The 16082-nt window shown below is 39.8% G+C and overlaps 1 protein-coding gene across 1 annotated transcript in view; it reads right to left on the bottom strand.

The window, feature by feature from the left end:
- MYH7 (myosin heavy chain 7) overlaps window positions 1-16082 on the bottom strand; it is a 77060-nt gene that overhangs the window by 35780 nt on the left and 25198 nt on the right. Inside the window, exons 13-16 of the mRNA XM_053702326.1 lie at window positions 11681-11830; window positions 10323-10493; window positions 3786-4095; window positions 2954-3024 (exon numbers count right to left, since the gene is read on the bottom strand). Of these exons, the coding sequence (XP_053558301.1) occupies window positions 2954-3024; window positions 3786-4095; window positions 10323-10493; window positions 11681-11830 (702 nt within the window). The remainder of the gene's footprint in view (window positions 1-2953; window positions 3025-3785; window positions 4096-10322; window positions 10494-11680; window positions 11831-16082) is intronic.

Below are 16082 nucleotides of genomic sequence, written 5' to 3'. Positions count from 1 at the left end.
AATTAATTGAATGATAGTGTAGTGTTAGGTTTAATTGTAACTTAGGTTAGGATTTATTTTACAGGTAATTTTGTATTTCTTTTAGCTAGGTAGTTATTAAATAGTTAATAACTATTTAGTAACTATTGTACCTAGTTAAAATAAATACAAAGTTACCTGTAAAATAAATATAAATCCTAAAATAGCTACAATTTAATTATTAATTACATTGTAGCTATATTAGGGTTTATTTTATAGGTAAGTATTTAGTTTTAAATAGGAATAATTAATTTAATAAGAGTAATATTATTTAGATTTATTTAATTAATATTTAAGTTAGGGGGGTGTTAGGGTTAGTGTTAGACTTAGGTTTAGGGGTTAATAATTTTATTATAGGTTGCGGCGGTATAGGGAGGCAGGATAGGAGTTAATTAGTTTAATATAGATGGCGGCGGTATAGGGGGGCAGGATAGGGGTTAATAAATTTATTATAGGTGGCGACGGTGTAGGGGGGCAGATTAGGGGTTAATAAGTTTAATATAGGTGGTGGCGGGGTCCGGGAGTGGCGGTTTAGGGGTTAAACAATTTATTTAGTTGCGGCGGGGTCCGGGATCCGCAGGATAAGGGTTAATAACTTTATTATAGGTGGCGACAGTATACGGGGGGCAGGATAGGGGTTAATAGGTATTATGTAGGTGGCGGAGGGGTCCGGGAGCGGCAGTTTAGGGGTTAATACATTTATTATAGTTGTGGCGGGGTCTAGGAGCGGGGTTTAGGGGTTAATAACTTTATTTAGTTGCGGGGGGCTCCGGGGGTGGTGGTATAGGGGGTAGAACAGTATAGTATAGTGTGGGTGCTTAGTGACAGCTTATCAATAAAGCTGTAAAAAAGCCGAAGAGCAGCGAGATTGGATGAGTGATAACTATCACAGTCCGCTGCTCATCACCCCGTACTTGGTGCGTGGCTTTTTGACAGCTTTTTTGATAACTTTTGCGAACGTATTCAGGTCCGCGGCTGTGATGTGAGGCGAGCTTAGGCGAGCGTATTGGGCCGGCGAATGCAAGAAAATTACAGGGCTTAATAACTAGAGACCCAAGTCTCTGCTTTTCAATAAAACAATAATATATATAGAAAGTCTATAGCATATTATTATCTAGACATTAATTCACTGGGTCATGTTGTTCAGCCGAATGTTGACATTATTATTTAGTTAACAGATATCTGTTAACTCCTTATTTCTTATGGTGAATATATTCAGGGCAGCAGCACAGGGGGGTATTATGGCCTAGGCCAACAAGGCCGGTGCCTAGTGCAGCAGATTAGGGAGGGGCAGCACATCTGCCCTATCTTCTCTCTAAAAGCCAGCACACAGTACAGTGAGCGATAAAGTGCAGGCTTTTACAGAGAAGACAAGGCACGTGCACTGATTAAGGTCACTCTTTACAGGCAATGCTCCTTTAAACCGTTGCTTCATTTAGAGCTGCCGGCATATTTGCAGTGGAAGCGTTCTTGGTGAGAAACTTGCCCGGGGATATGTTTACAAGGTGAGGCTGGAAAAGACCTTGTGCCGATATGCTGCCGCCCCTTGTCAGCTGTGGTGGGTCTGGTTGCACAGTGCTTATTGCAGGTCTTAGTAACTAACAGACTGGATGCGCCTGTGCAATGCTTAGATCATCTTGTGATGTCTGATTGTAAACTCTCAGCGCTAATGTATGTTAGCTACTAATTGCTAACTTTCTCTGCATTCATGAACCCACAAAGTAAATAGTAAACGAACACTTAAAACGTTTCATTACTTGAATGATGGTAATTACTGTATGTTGTTGCATGTAAAGGGCAGTGATAGTTTTCAAAGTGTATTCTTCTTTACTTCACTTCCTCTCTCCCTTCTTTCCCTTTCTATCTCCCTCCAACTCCCTCCCGTATTTCTTTCCCTCCCTTCCTTCCTTCCTCCCTCCCTCCCTCCCTTCTTTCTCTCTTTTCCATCCCTTGCTCCCTTCTATCCCTTTCTTTCCCTCCCTTCTTTCCCTCCCCCACCTTTCTCTTCTCTCTCTCTCCCTCCCTCACTTCCTTCTTTCCTTTCCCTCCCTTTTCTCCCCTCCCCTTCTTTTCTTTCCCTTCTCTCAGGGAGAAAATGGTATGAGATGCATGCAATTCAACCCACCTGTACGCAAGTGTTTTGCTAGCCATTTTCTTTTGAATTGTTATGGGGGGAAAAAAAAATTTTTTTTACACACTGACCCAAAAAAATATTAAGGGGAAAAAAGGCCTAAAACCTTTTCCTTTTCTTGTGGCAGCGGGGGGGGCAGCAGAATTTTTAGTGCCTAGGGCAGCACAAAACCTAAATACGCCCTTGCAGCAGCATAAACTTAAATAAAGATATAGTAGTATCTAGCGCCACAAGCCAGCAGTAGCCCTAAAAAATACATATTATAAATGTAATTTTTTTAATGGGGTCAGGATTGTTAAGAACAAAAGTGAAGCTTACATACTTGTTGTCTGGCACAGGAATCAATCAAATTACAAGGGCATTGCTGGATCACTATTGAATAGTGTAAAACTGTCAATGTGAACCCTTTCCTGTCTTTAGGGTAATGGGTTTAACTGTACAAACAAATCACCTACATTTTTGTCTCTGTGCATTCGTTTAATTGTCCAATGAGCCACTTGTTTTGCCTTTAAAGCAAATGCACAGAATACAGCAAAATGAGTGGTTTGCCCAAATATGGATGTACTTTTCTATTATTATCATGTTGTAAAAATAGGGAACTTTGATTAAATTCTCGGTTACATTAGTAATTAACAGATAGTATGAATGCATTTTCTTTAAAACATAAATATAATTAGTGTGAGTTATTTGTAAAACATTGCCATGTTACATGAGACGCATGAAACAAAGACTAAACAATAGAAAGAAAGGTCAAGAGGAAAATATAGGGGAGATAAGCAGCCATAACTATAAGCAATCACTGACCCGATGTAGAGCTGATACTGTTTGGAATGAAGAACCCTTCTTTTTAGTGCCCTTTCCCTTTGCAGCTTGTTCTAGAGAATGAAACACACAGAGTGAAAATAAAGCAGAAAAACAGATGAGGGAGACAAAGAAAGAGGGGTTAGAGAACAGATAGGGCCAAACACTCAACAAGGACACAAACCTATATTCACTCAGAATGGAGAGGTTGCCTAAACCATCACAGTTATTCCTTCTCTGTTCAACCTAATGGCATCTAGAGAAGGCTGCTGGGTATTTTCTAGCAGTAGTTAATTAGGTATTCTGAATTTACAGGCACACACACAAATTAATGATTGTTTAGTTAAAGGGGCATACAATGTTTTAAATTAAGGTGAAGGGTGAGAATAAAGCAGGGAAAAAAAGAGATGAGGGAGACAGAGAAAGAGCAGATACAGAACGGATAGGGACAAGCACTCAGTGAAAATGTAGCCACACACTACTTATAACTTCAAAGAAAAATAAATAAATACATGAATATGAAACAAAGAAAAGAAAGACATTAACAGCATTAACATTCCAAGGTAAAAAAAAAATTGGATGCATTAGGAAAGGCATACATTTGTTTTTATTTGCAAAGATAACTGTAATTCTGAAATTCATTGCATGGTAAGGGCCAGGCAGACAATAAACAAGGGTAGTTAGCATCAGGGAGAGGGCAAAATAGAAAAATAAGCAGGAAACTGGTGGAGAAATTGAGATAAACTTTGAGAATCAGATATAGATATAAGACAGAGATTGCAATAAACTTTATAAACTGATACAAACTGTGGCAAGAACTTCCTTGTTTTTGTACCTGATTCAGTACCAGCGTAATTAGCAAACAAATGTGCCAGCAGCTTCATGGAGGATTTCTGGAACAGCCCCACCACTGTCTCATTAAGGGGGTCCTTGTTCTTCACCAGCCAGCCCATAATGTTATAGTCCACGGTGCCAGCATAGTGCACAAGGGCAAAGTGAGCCTCAGGCTTTCCTTTTAAGTTCCTTGGCTTCTGGAAGTTGTTGGACTTGCCCAGGTGATTGTCATACAGTTTGGCCTTGAAGGTCAAATCAGTTGCTTTTGGAAACATGCATTCCTCTTCAAGGATGGACATGATACCCATGGGCTGAGGAGAGATAAGATGTGTAGATTCTTTGTACAAGATGTATTAGTCGGCCAGCAGAATCAAGTGAGATTATATGAGAGTAACAAGGACTATATCTTAAATTCACTAATGGGGAGGTTGCCTAAACTAGCATGGCTATATATTCAACCCAATAACATCTAGAGGCTGTGCATTTTAAAGCCTTTTCTGGCAGTAGTTAATTACGTACTGTGAATTTTCAAGCAAAATCACAAAAACAATGCTTGTTTATTTAAAGAGGCATACAATGTTTCAAATTATGGTGACTATTTCATAAGCCCAAGGATAAAATAAGTCCACAGTGTATTATTTCAAAAAACATATAGATATCTAATTTGTAAGCTAATGTGATAACTTGTACGTCCACTGTGGCCTCAGTGTGTTAAACAGCAAGGGCTATTCACTGAATATTAAGTAGGCTCAGATAGACAATCTCTCCTAACATCTCCAATAACCTGTCCTGAACCCTACATTAAAATCTTGAATCTTAATAAATATTTTACAGAGAAGCAGGAAAGATAAAGCATGAAAGACAACAACTAAGAAATCAGATTCAGGGTAAGGATAGCATGTACAGGGTAGTGATAGCATGTAGAGGGTAAGGATACCATGTAGAGGGTAAGGATACCATGTAGAGGGTAAGGATAGCATGTAGAGGGTAAGGATACCATGTAGAGGGTAAGGATAGCATGTAGAGGGTAATGATAGCATGTAGAGGGTAATGATAGCATGTAGAGGGTAAGTATAGCATGTAGAGGGTAATGATAGCACGTAGAGGGTAAGGATAGCATATAGAGGGTAAGTATAGCATGTAAAGGGCAAGGATAGAATTTAGAGGTTAAGGATAGCATGTAGAGGGTAAGGATACCATGTAGAGGCTAAGGATAGCATGTAGAGGGTAAGGATACCATGTAGAGGATAAGGATAGTATGTAGAGGTTAAGGCAGGGGCATGTTTTGGCCTAGGCAAACAAGGCACTTGCTTAGGGCAGCAGATTGGGGGGGGGGGGCAGCACTTTCTGAGTCTCACTACACACTTACTACACCCACATACACCCACACATACACGCACACTGCACTACACATTTACTACATGGATACTATGTAGAGGGTAAGGATAGCATGTAACGGCTAAGGATAGCATGTAGAGAGTAATGATATAATGTAGAGGGTAAGAATATCATGTAGAGAGTAAGGATAGTATGTAGAGGTTAAGAATAGCATGTAGAGGGTATGGATAGCATGTAAAAGGTAAGGATAGCATGTAGAGGGTAAGGATAGCATGTAAAGGTTAAGGATAGCATGTAGAGGGTAAGGATAACATGTAAAGGGTAAGGATAGCAAGTAGAGGGTAAGGATAGTATGTAGAGAGTAATTATATCATGTAGAGGGTAAGGATAGCATGTAGAGGGTAAGGATATCATGTAGAGAGTAATTATATAATGTAGAAGGTATGGATAGCATCTAGAGGTTAAGAATAGTATGTAAAGGGTAAAGATAGCATGTAGAGGGTAATGATAGCATATAGAGGGTAAGTATATCATGTAAAGGGCAAGGATAGCATTTAGAGGTTAAGTATACCATGTAGAGGGTAAGGATAGCATGTAAAGGGTAAGTATAGCATGTAAAGGGTAAGGATAGCATGTAGAGGGTAAGGATAGCATGTAAAGGGTAAGGATATCATGTAGAGGGTAAGGATAGCATGTAGAGGATAAGGATAGCATGTAGAGTGTAAGGATAACATGTAGAGGGTAAGGATAACATGTAGAGGCTAAGGATATTATGTAGAGGGTAAGGATACCATGTAGAGGGTAAGGGTACCATGTAGAGGGCAAGGATACCATGTAGAGGATAAGGATAACATGTAGAGGCTAAGGATAGCATGTCGAGGGTAAGGATACCATTTAGAGGATAAGGATAGTATGAGGAGGTTAAGGCAGGGGCATATTTTGGCCTAGGCAAACAAGGCACTTGCTTAGGGCAGCAGATTGGGGGGGGGGGCAGCACTTTCTGAGTCTCACTACACACACACACTTACTACACCCACATACACCCACACATACACACACACTGCACTACACATTTACTACATGGATACTATGTAGAGGGTAAGGATAGCATGTAAAGAGTAAAGATAGCATGTAGAGGGTAAGGATAGCATGTAACGGGTAAGGATAGCATGTAGAGAGTAATGATATCATGTAGAGGGTAAGAATATCATGTAGAGAGTAAGGATAGTATGTAGAGGTTAAGGATAGCATGTAGAGGGTATAGATAGCATGTAAAGGGTAAGGATAGCATGTAGACAGTAAGGATAGCATGTAAAGGGTAAGGATAGCAAGTAGAGGGCAAGGATAGTATGTAGAGAGTAATGATATCATGTAGAGGGTAAGGATAGCATGTAGAGGGTAAGGATAGCATGTAGAGAGTAATGATATAATGTAGAAGGTAAGGATAGCATCTAGAGGTTAAGAATAGTATGTAAAGGGTAAGGATAGCATGTAGAGGGTAAGGAGAGCATGTAGAGGGTAAGGATAGCATGTGAAGGATAAGCATATCATGTAGAGGGTAAGGATAGCATGTAAAGGGTAAGGATAGCATGTAGAGGGTAAGGATAGCATGTAGAGGGTAAGGATAGCATATAGAGGGTAAGCATAGCATGTAAAGGGCAAGGATAGCATTTAGAGGTTAAGGATAGCATGTAAAGAGTAAGGATAGTGTGTAAAGGGTAAGGATAGAAGGATAGCATGCAGAGGGTAGGGATAGCATGTAAAGGGTAAGGATACCATGTAAAGGGTAAGGATACCATGTAGAGGGTAAGGATAGCATGTAGAGGGTAAGGATAGAAGGATAGCATGTAGAGGGTAAGGATAGCATGTAAAGGGTAAGGATAGTATGTAAAGAACAAGGATAACATGTAAAGGGTAAGTATAGCAAGTAGATGGTAAGGATAGCATGTAAAGGGTAAGGATAGCATGTAGAGGGTAAGGATAGCATGTAGAGGGTAATTATATCATGTAGGGGTTAAGGATAGCATGTAGAGGGTAAGGATAGCATGCAGAGGGTAAGAATAGCATGTAGGGGTTAAGAATAGCATGTAGGGGTTAAGGATAGCATGTAGAAGGTAAGGATAACATGTAGAGGGTAAGGATAACATGTAGAGGCTAAGGATATTATGTAGAGGGTAAGGATACCATGTAGAGGGTAAGGGTACCATGTAGAGGGCAAGGATACCATGTAGAGGATAAGGATAACATGTAGAGGCTAAGGATAGCATGTCGAGGGTAAGGATACCATTTAGAGGATAAGGATAGTATGAGGAGGTTAAGGCAGGGGCATATTTTGGCCTAGGCAAACAAGGCACTTGCTTAGGGCAGCAGATTGGGGGGGGGGGGCAGCACTTTCTGAGTCTCACTACACACACACACTTACTACACCCACATACACCCACACATACACACACACTGCACTACACATTTACTACATGGATACTATGTAGAGGGTAAGGATAGCATGTAAAGAGTAAAGATAGCATGTAGAGGGTAAGGATAGCATGTAACGGGTAAGGATAGCATGTAGAGAGTAATGATATCATGTAGAGGGTAAGAATATCATGTAGAGAGTAAGGATAGTATGTAGAGGTTAAGGATAGCATGTAGAGGGTATAGATAGCATGTAAAGGGTAAGGATAGCATGTAGACAGTAAGGATAGCATGTAAAGGGTAAGGATAGCAAGTAGAGGGCAAGGATAGTATGTAGAGAGTAATGATATCATGTAGAGGGTAAGGATAGCATGTAGAGGGTAAGGATAGCATGTAGAGAGTAATGATATAATGTAGAAGGTAAGGATAGCATCTAGAGGTTAAGAATAGTATGTAAAGGGTAAGGATAGCATGTAGAGGGTAAGGAGAGCATGTAGAGGGTAAGGATAGCATGTGGAGGATAAGCATATCATGTAGAGGGTAAGGATAGCATGTAAAGGGTAAGGATAGCATGTAGAGGGTAAGGATAGCATGTAGAGGGTAAGGATAGCATATAGAGGGTAAGCATAGCATGTAAAGGGCAAGGATAGCATTTAGAGGTTAAGGATAGCATGTAAAGAGTAAGGATAGTGTGTAAAGGGTAAGGATAGAAGGATAGCATGCAGAGGGTAGGGATAGCATGTAAAGGGTAAGGATACCATGTAAAGGGTAAGGATACCATGTAGAGGGTAAGGATAGCATGTAGAGGGTAAGGATAGAAGGATAGCATGTAGAGGGTAAGGATAGCATGTAAAGGGTAAGGATAGTATGTAAAGAACAAGGATAACATGTAAAGGGTAAGTATAGCAAGTAGATGGTAAGGATAGCATGTAAAGGGTAAGGATAGCATGTAGAGGGTAAGGATAGCATGTAGAGGGTAATTATATCATGTAGGGGTTAAGGATAGCATGTAGAGGGTAAGGATAGCATGCAGAGGGTAAGAATAGCATGTAGGGGTTAAGAATAGCATGTAGGGGTTAAGGATAGCATGTAGAAGGTAAGGATAGCATGTAAAGGGTAAGGATAGCATTTAGGGGTTAAAAATAGCATGTAAATGGTAAGGATAGCAGTAGTGTTGTAAGAAATGCTTGAAGCTCCAAAAGTTTGGAAAATTCTTGTTGGATAAAACAGATAATTCCACAGATTAGATAGCGTTCTAAAAAATGTGATGATGTAACAAGAGAGGGGAGAGACAAAGGTCTTGAGCAGAGTGAAGAAGAGAATATTTGTAGTCAACGACAGAGGTATGGGAGGGAACACTACACTGTTAAATCTATGGAATGGGAATAAATGCCCTGAGGCAAATGTGATGCTATAGCAGAGGGTAAAAAGGGTTGAGGTGATGCACTTTTGCCAACAGTTATTGAGATTTGATACTTAAATATTAGACAAAAGGGGGGGGGTAGATAACTAGACACTCATAGAATGCTAGGGATGCAACTGTACAAGTAGAGCACATGTCTGGTACAGACAGGCAGATTTGGGTATCATCAGCATGAAGTTAATACTGAATCACATTGGATATGGGAACTTATGAATAATGTGTTGAATGAAAAATATGGAATCAAGAACTGAGCTTTGTGGCACTATAACAGTATACAGGCAGATATGCAATGGCACAGGCTGAGTTTTTTTCCCAATTTTTGTTAATAGGTGCCAGAAGGTTGCAGGTGTAGGAGGAGAAACGATCATGGGCAGAAGTGAACTTATTGCAGACAGAGCAGGTGTTCCGTAGTGCACAAGCGAAAGGGGTTCTTGCTTTGGTTAAGCAAGGAATAGATATTAGGTTTTCTATGTTTCTATTTATATGGAATCAAACAGGTCCCAGGATTAATTGAGGTCTCTCAAGCAGCTAATAACTGCAAGATAGAGATTGACAGGAGAGTATTGGTGTTGTTTCTTTGATGTGTGTAGCTCATAAGAACTGAAGAGATGGGTCTATGAGTGTTGCAGGTGGATTGTACACATTCTGCACACACCTCTGTATAGAGTAGCTAATATGGGCCCCCAGCACTTGGGCCCTTGTGCCACTACACCTGCTGCACCAATGGTAGTTCCGCCCCTGATTACAAGTGGTTATTTAAGTGTTGCTCTTGAAGGCAATCCAAAGTACAGCTGCAACATGTAGAGCTAATTAATCCATTATCATTAATTATTGTAATATAGCACAGAATGTCACTACTTGCACACCATTGGTTTAGTGCACCCTCGTCTTAAAGCTTACGCGATTTCTGATATGAAGTTTACTGTGTGCCCACATAGAGGTCTGTTATGTAAGAGATAAAGCACACCATGCATCTGACATGCAGATATTACCACGCCCTAGACCAGGGTGTCATCAAGTGTGGCCCTCCAGAGGTTTTGGAACTGCATTTCCAATGATACTTAGCCAGCTGAAATGCTGGCTGAGCATCATGGGAAATGTATTTCCAAAACCTCTGGAGGTCCACAATTGATGAACCCTGTCATGGACTATTGCTTGAGCAATAAAACTAAAATAAATAAGCATGCATTTGTAATATGATTGCAAAAATAGAAGCTCTAATGATTGTCCTTGAGCTATGTTTGCTCAATATAGCTAAAAATGTTGCTGTCCTCTTGTAATCTAGGCCATAATAATTAATACAGATCCCCAGCTATATTTTCTCCAGACCAGTGTTGAAGGTAGGTAAAGCCTGGCAAGTCTCACCTTTTCTATGAGGTCAATGCAGGCCTGCAAGTCCATGCCAAAATCTATAAACTCCCACTCGATTCCCTCCTTCTTGTACTCCTCTTGCTCCAGCACAAACATGTGGTGGTTAAAGAACTGTTGGAGCTTCTCATTTGTGAAGTTAATACAGAGCTGCTCAAAGCTGTTAAACTGTAAAAGGGAAAAGAAAGAAGACTGGGTAAATATTTATCATTTCTATGCTAGCCAAAATATTTATATCAATAACTCTTTAGTCAGAAAAATACAGCTAGGAAATATTAACACTTTACTCCATTGTCACATTAAACATAGCTGTTACATCACTGTAACTTCAATTAAAAGGCTTAGGGCCTGATGATGTGCTCTGGCGAGAGTATCTATTAGGTCCTGTCAGGTACCTCAAACAATTATATAAAAGTACATTTTAGCTTGTGAACTGTTTATCTCACTATACAGAGTACTCAATGTAAAAAAGAGACTTCTACATTACATTACGATGCTATAATTTCTGCCCATACCGGCAAGCTTTTGATCCTTGGGCCCTTAAAGACACTCAAGTCAAAATAAACTTTTAGGATTCAGAAAGAGCTGCAGTTTTAAGACACCTTCCAATTTACTTCCATTATCACATTTTGCACAGTCTTTTTATATTGACACTTTCTGGGGAACAAGCTCCTAATGAGCATGTGCACAAGCTCGGAAAATGGGAGAAAAAATACATTTGTTGGAAAAGAAAACTACTGCTTATTTGAAATTCAGAGTAAGGGGTCAATGTATCAAGTCCCGTATGGAAACAGAAGTTATGCTCCATAAGCTGTCTGCCTGCTCTCCGGTAGAGGACATAAATCAACCCGATCGAATACAATCGGGTTGATTGACACCCCCTGCTCTGCAGGGGGCGGTATTGCACCAGTAGTTCACAAGAACTGCTGGTGCAATGATAAATGCACAGCGTATGCTGCCAGGATTTTATCGATGTGCAGCGGGCATGATATGCTACATCGTATCATGTCCGTTCGCACTTTAGTAAATTGACCGCTTTGTGTTAAATCATTGTCTTTTTATTATGCAATATCTTTTAATTATGGAATTATACTGCATTGAGTGGTCCTTTAACTACATATCTTATATCACTGCCACATTAGTCATAGGAAATACATTATTACTACCAAAACCACTACTAACTCAACTACAACTCTTATGTCATTCCATTTTCCCACAATACCTCAGTTCTGATTCTTTCTTATACTAGGTCTACACTTTCTTTTCCCAACGTCACCCTATACCAGCCTATTTACCCTGCTTCCCTATAGCTGATATAGCTTCACCTATATGCTCCTTCCTCTGTACCTACGTACATCAAAGATCTCGAATCCTGCGATATCCAGCACTCCTATGAAGTATTGTCTGGGCTGCTTGGTCTCCAGCGTGGTGTTAATTCTCACCACCATCCACAGGAACATCTTCTCATACACTGACTTGGCCAGCGCACCTATAGCGTAATACACCTGGGGAAAGATAATTAAGAGAAAAGTAATAAGTGTGACTTGTTACATCACTGGCTTACTGTGTTTCGTTGCAGTTGGGCTGACTTGCATAACTTGTGTTAAGATATATTTTTACTGGGTTTTGGTTTTGTTTCTTTTTGCATTATGATAAGCTGTGTTTGAGATTTGTATTAGATCAGTCTACTGTCATGTGCTGTTGTGTGACATTATTATCCTGCCATGTTGCTTATTGGTGATGTATTGCTGGGCTGTAGTGTTGCATAGATAGGCTGTGCTGGTGCATTAGGTGTATTGTGTTACTTAAAGGGACAGGCAATTTTAAACAACTTCCAATTCACTTTTATCTTCAAATTTGCTTTGTTCTCTTGGTAATTGTTGTTGAAAGCTAAACCTAGGTAGGCGCATATGCTACTGTCTAAGCTGTTGAAGGCAACCTCTTATCTCAGTGCATTTTGAAAAATTTTAAGTTAGACAGTGCTAGTTCACGTGTGCCATATAGATAACATTGTTCTCACTCCCATGGAGTTATTTATGAGTCAGCACTGATTTGCTAAAATACAAATCTGTGAAAAGAACTGAGATAAGGGGCAGTCTGCCGAGGCTGAGATACAAGGTATTAACAGTCGGCTAGATTACGAGTTTTGCGTTATGAGTGAAAAAGCAGCGTTATGGCTCTTTTTCACTACCGCTGCTATTACAAGTCTTGCAGGTATATCTGTACCGCACACTTTTTTAGCCGTAACGCAACGCTACTGCAGCTTTCAAAAAATGGGACTTCTATGGGACTTCTATAGCGCCGGTATTACGAGTATGCCTGTCCGGCCAAAAAGTTAGCGGTACAGCCCATATCTACAAGATCCATACCGTATACTGAAAGTCAGTAGTTATGGGTTTTACGCTACAAAGCCGTAACATAAAACTCATAACTAAAGTGTCACAAAGTACACTAACACCCATAAACTACCTATTAACCCCTAAACCGAGGCCCTCCCGCATCCCAAACACTAAAATAAAAATATTAACCTCTAATCTGCCGCTCCGGACATCGCCTCCACAAAAAAAATGATTAACCCCTATTTCACCGTACTCCCGCATCGCAAACACTAGTTAAATATTATTAACCCCTAATCTGCTGTCCCTAACATCGCTGCAACCTACATTACTGTTATTAACCCCTAACCTGCTGCTCCCAAAATCGCTGCCACTATACTAAAGTTATAAACCCCTAAACCTAACCCTAAGTGTAAACATAACCCTAACACCCACTAACTTTAACATAATTAAAATAAATCTAAATAAAAATTACAATTAATACCTAAATAATTCCTATTTAAAACTAAATACTTACCTATAAAATAAACCCTAAGCTAGCTACAATATAACTAATAGTTACATTGTAGCTAGCTTAAGGTTTATTTTTATTTTACAGGCAAGTTTGTATTTATTTTAACAAGGTAGAATAGTTGTTAAATAGTTATTAACTATTTACTAGCTACCTAGTTAAAATAAATACAAATTTACCTGTAAAATAAAACCTAACCTGAGCTACACTAACACCTAATCTTACACTACAATTAAATAAATTACATTAATTAAACTTAATTAACTAAATTACAACCCCCCCCACTAAATTACACAAAATAAAAAAGAAATTATCAAATATTTAAACTAATTACACCTAATCTAATAGCCCTATCAAAATAAAAAAGCCCCCCCAAAATAAAAAAAAACCCTAGTCTAAACTAAACTACCAATAGCCCTTAAAAGGGCCTTTTGCGGGGCATTGCCCCAAAGAAATCAGCTCTTTTACCTGTAAAAAAAAAAAAAATACAAACAACCCCCCAACAGTAAAACCCACCACCCACACAGCCAAACCCCCCAAATAAAATCCTATCTAAAAAAACCTAACCTCCCCATTGCCCTGAAAAGGGCATTTGGATGGGCATTGCCCTTAAAAAGGCATTTAGCTCTTTTTCAGCCCAAACCCTAAGCTAAAAATAAAACCCACCCAATAAACCCTTAAAAAAACCTAACACTAACCCCTGAAGATCCACTTACAGTTTTTGAAGACCGGATATCCATCCTCAACGAAGCCGGGAGAAGTCTTCATTCAAGCAGCAAGTAGTCCTCAAAGAAGCCGGGAGAAGTCTTCATCCAAGTCGGCAGAAGTCTTCATCCAGACGGCATCTTCTATCTTCATCCATCCGGCGTGGAGCGGCTCCTACTTCAAGACATGCGGCGCAGAGCATCCTCTTCTTCTGACGGCTAACGAAGAATGAAGGTTCCTTTAAGGGACGTCATCCAAGATGGCGTCCCTTGAATTCTGATTGGCTGATCAGAATTAAAGGTGAAAAAATCCTATTGGCTGATGCAATCAGCCAATAGGATTGAGCTTCAATCCTATTGGCTGATCCAATCAGCCAATAGGATTGAGCTCGCATCCTATTGGCTGTTCCAATCAGCCAATAGAATGCAAGCATAATCCTATTGGCTGATTGCATCAGCCAATATAATTTTTTCACTTTTAATTCCAATTGGCTGATAGAATTCTATCAGCCAATCGGAATTCAAGGGACGCCATCTTGGATGACATCATTTAAAGGAGAATTCATTCTTGAAGATCCATTGAAAGAAGAGGATGCTCCACACCGGATGTCTTGAAGATGGAGCCGCTCCGCGCCGGATGGATGAAGATAGAAGATGCCGTCTGGATGAAGACTTCTGCCAGCTTGGATGAAGACTTCGGCCCGCTTGGTTGAAGACTTCTGCCGGCTTCGTTGAGGACTTCTGCCGCTTCATTGAGGATGGATGTCCGGTCTTCAAAAACTGTAAGTGGATCTTCGGGGGTTAGTGTTAGGTTTTTTGTTGTTGTTTTTTTTTTCCAAAAAAGAAACTTTATTGATGTAACTTTTACAATACAGTAAATATGATCAACAGAAAGTCAAAATATGGTATACATTTTACATTCAACATGTTGCATACAAATGGAACAGTAAGCTTTCAGGGGTTTGCGGGATCTGTATCTGTAAGATATGTGAAATTGCAGCAAAAACCTCTATCCAGTATGTGTGTAATTTAGGGCAAAACCACCATATGTGGAGGAGTGTACCCTCCTCTCCGCAGCCTCTCCAACAAGTGTTGCTCAGCGCGGGGAATATTTTATGAAGCCTAGATGGTGTGAGGTACCATCTGGTCAGGAACTTCAGGTGAATCTCCTGAATGGTGGCTTAAACAGAAGAGAGTTTTGTTAATAAAAGTCTCTTCTCCAAGAGTCACTGTCGATTTCATGGGACAAATCCCTGCTCCAAGCTAGTGTGTATGATGGGATAGATGTAGTGTTTATCATGGATGTGAGTTTATATACAAGCGAGATTAAATGTCTTGGGGTCGTGAGTGAGACGCATAGTCTTTCAAACTGTATGAGTTCTCTTCCAAGGTCTGTCTTAAATTTATGATGAGAGATATAATGAACGAGTTGGTTGTAGTGTATCCAATGGGAAAATTTCTCTGTGTGCTTCTTGTAGCTGTGCGTGTGTTTTAAACAATTTGTTCTCAACCGCGTACAGAACTGAACCTTCTTTTAGGTGGTATGGGTATTTAATATGGCAACTTAATGCGTTGTATGGAAGGTTCTTATTTTCAGTAATTGGGGTTAAAGGGGAAAATTTAGTTGAGATGTGAGTGGAAGTGGCAATTGTCTTATCCCATTCGGTCAAAACATTTGCTGTTATTATATATTTAGTTAGAATTTTAGGTCTGTCCTGCGGTGGAGACCAAGCCAGAGTGCCCACGTTATTAACTGACAGTATTTGTCGATCTAGATGCACCCAAGCCTTATCCATAGTGTTATGGGACCATTCCACAACCCTTTGTAATACTATAGCTTTTCTATATGCATTTAGGTTTGGGAGGCCTAAACCACCCTTATCCCTTGTAAGATACATTGTCTTTCTCGGGACTCTCGGCCTGATACCAGCCCAGATGTATTGATCAATAAGTTTCTGTAATTGATTAAGATAATTTTCCTGAAAGGGAATGGGTAAAGCCTGCATTACGTATAATATTTGGGGGAGCACATTCATCTTAATAATCCCTACTCTGCCTAACCAAGATAAGGGTTTATTTTTCCATGTGTGTAAGTCTCTCTCTATATCTTTTTTCAGAGGGATAAAATTGTGTTTGTAGAGATCTGATGGTGTTGGTGTAAGGTATATACCCAAGTATTTCAGATTGGTTTTAGCTATAGTAATAT

The sequence above is a fragment of the Bombina bombina genome, chromosome 2 (assembly GCF_027579735.1).
Source record: "Bombina bombina isolate aBomBom1 chromosome 2, aBomBom1.pri, whole genome shotgun sequence".
Taxonomy (NCBI): Eukaryota; Metazoa; Chordata; class Amphibia; order Anura; family Bombinatoridae; genus Bombina; species Bombina bombina.
The sequence above is the reverse complement of the archived record's forward strand: the minus strand, read 5'-3'. Positions and strand labels throughout refer to the sequence as shown.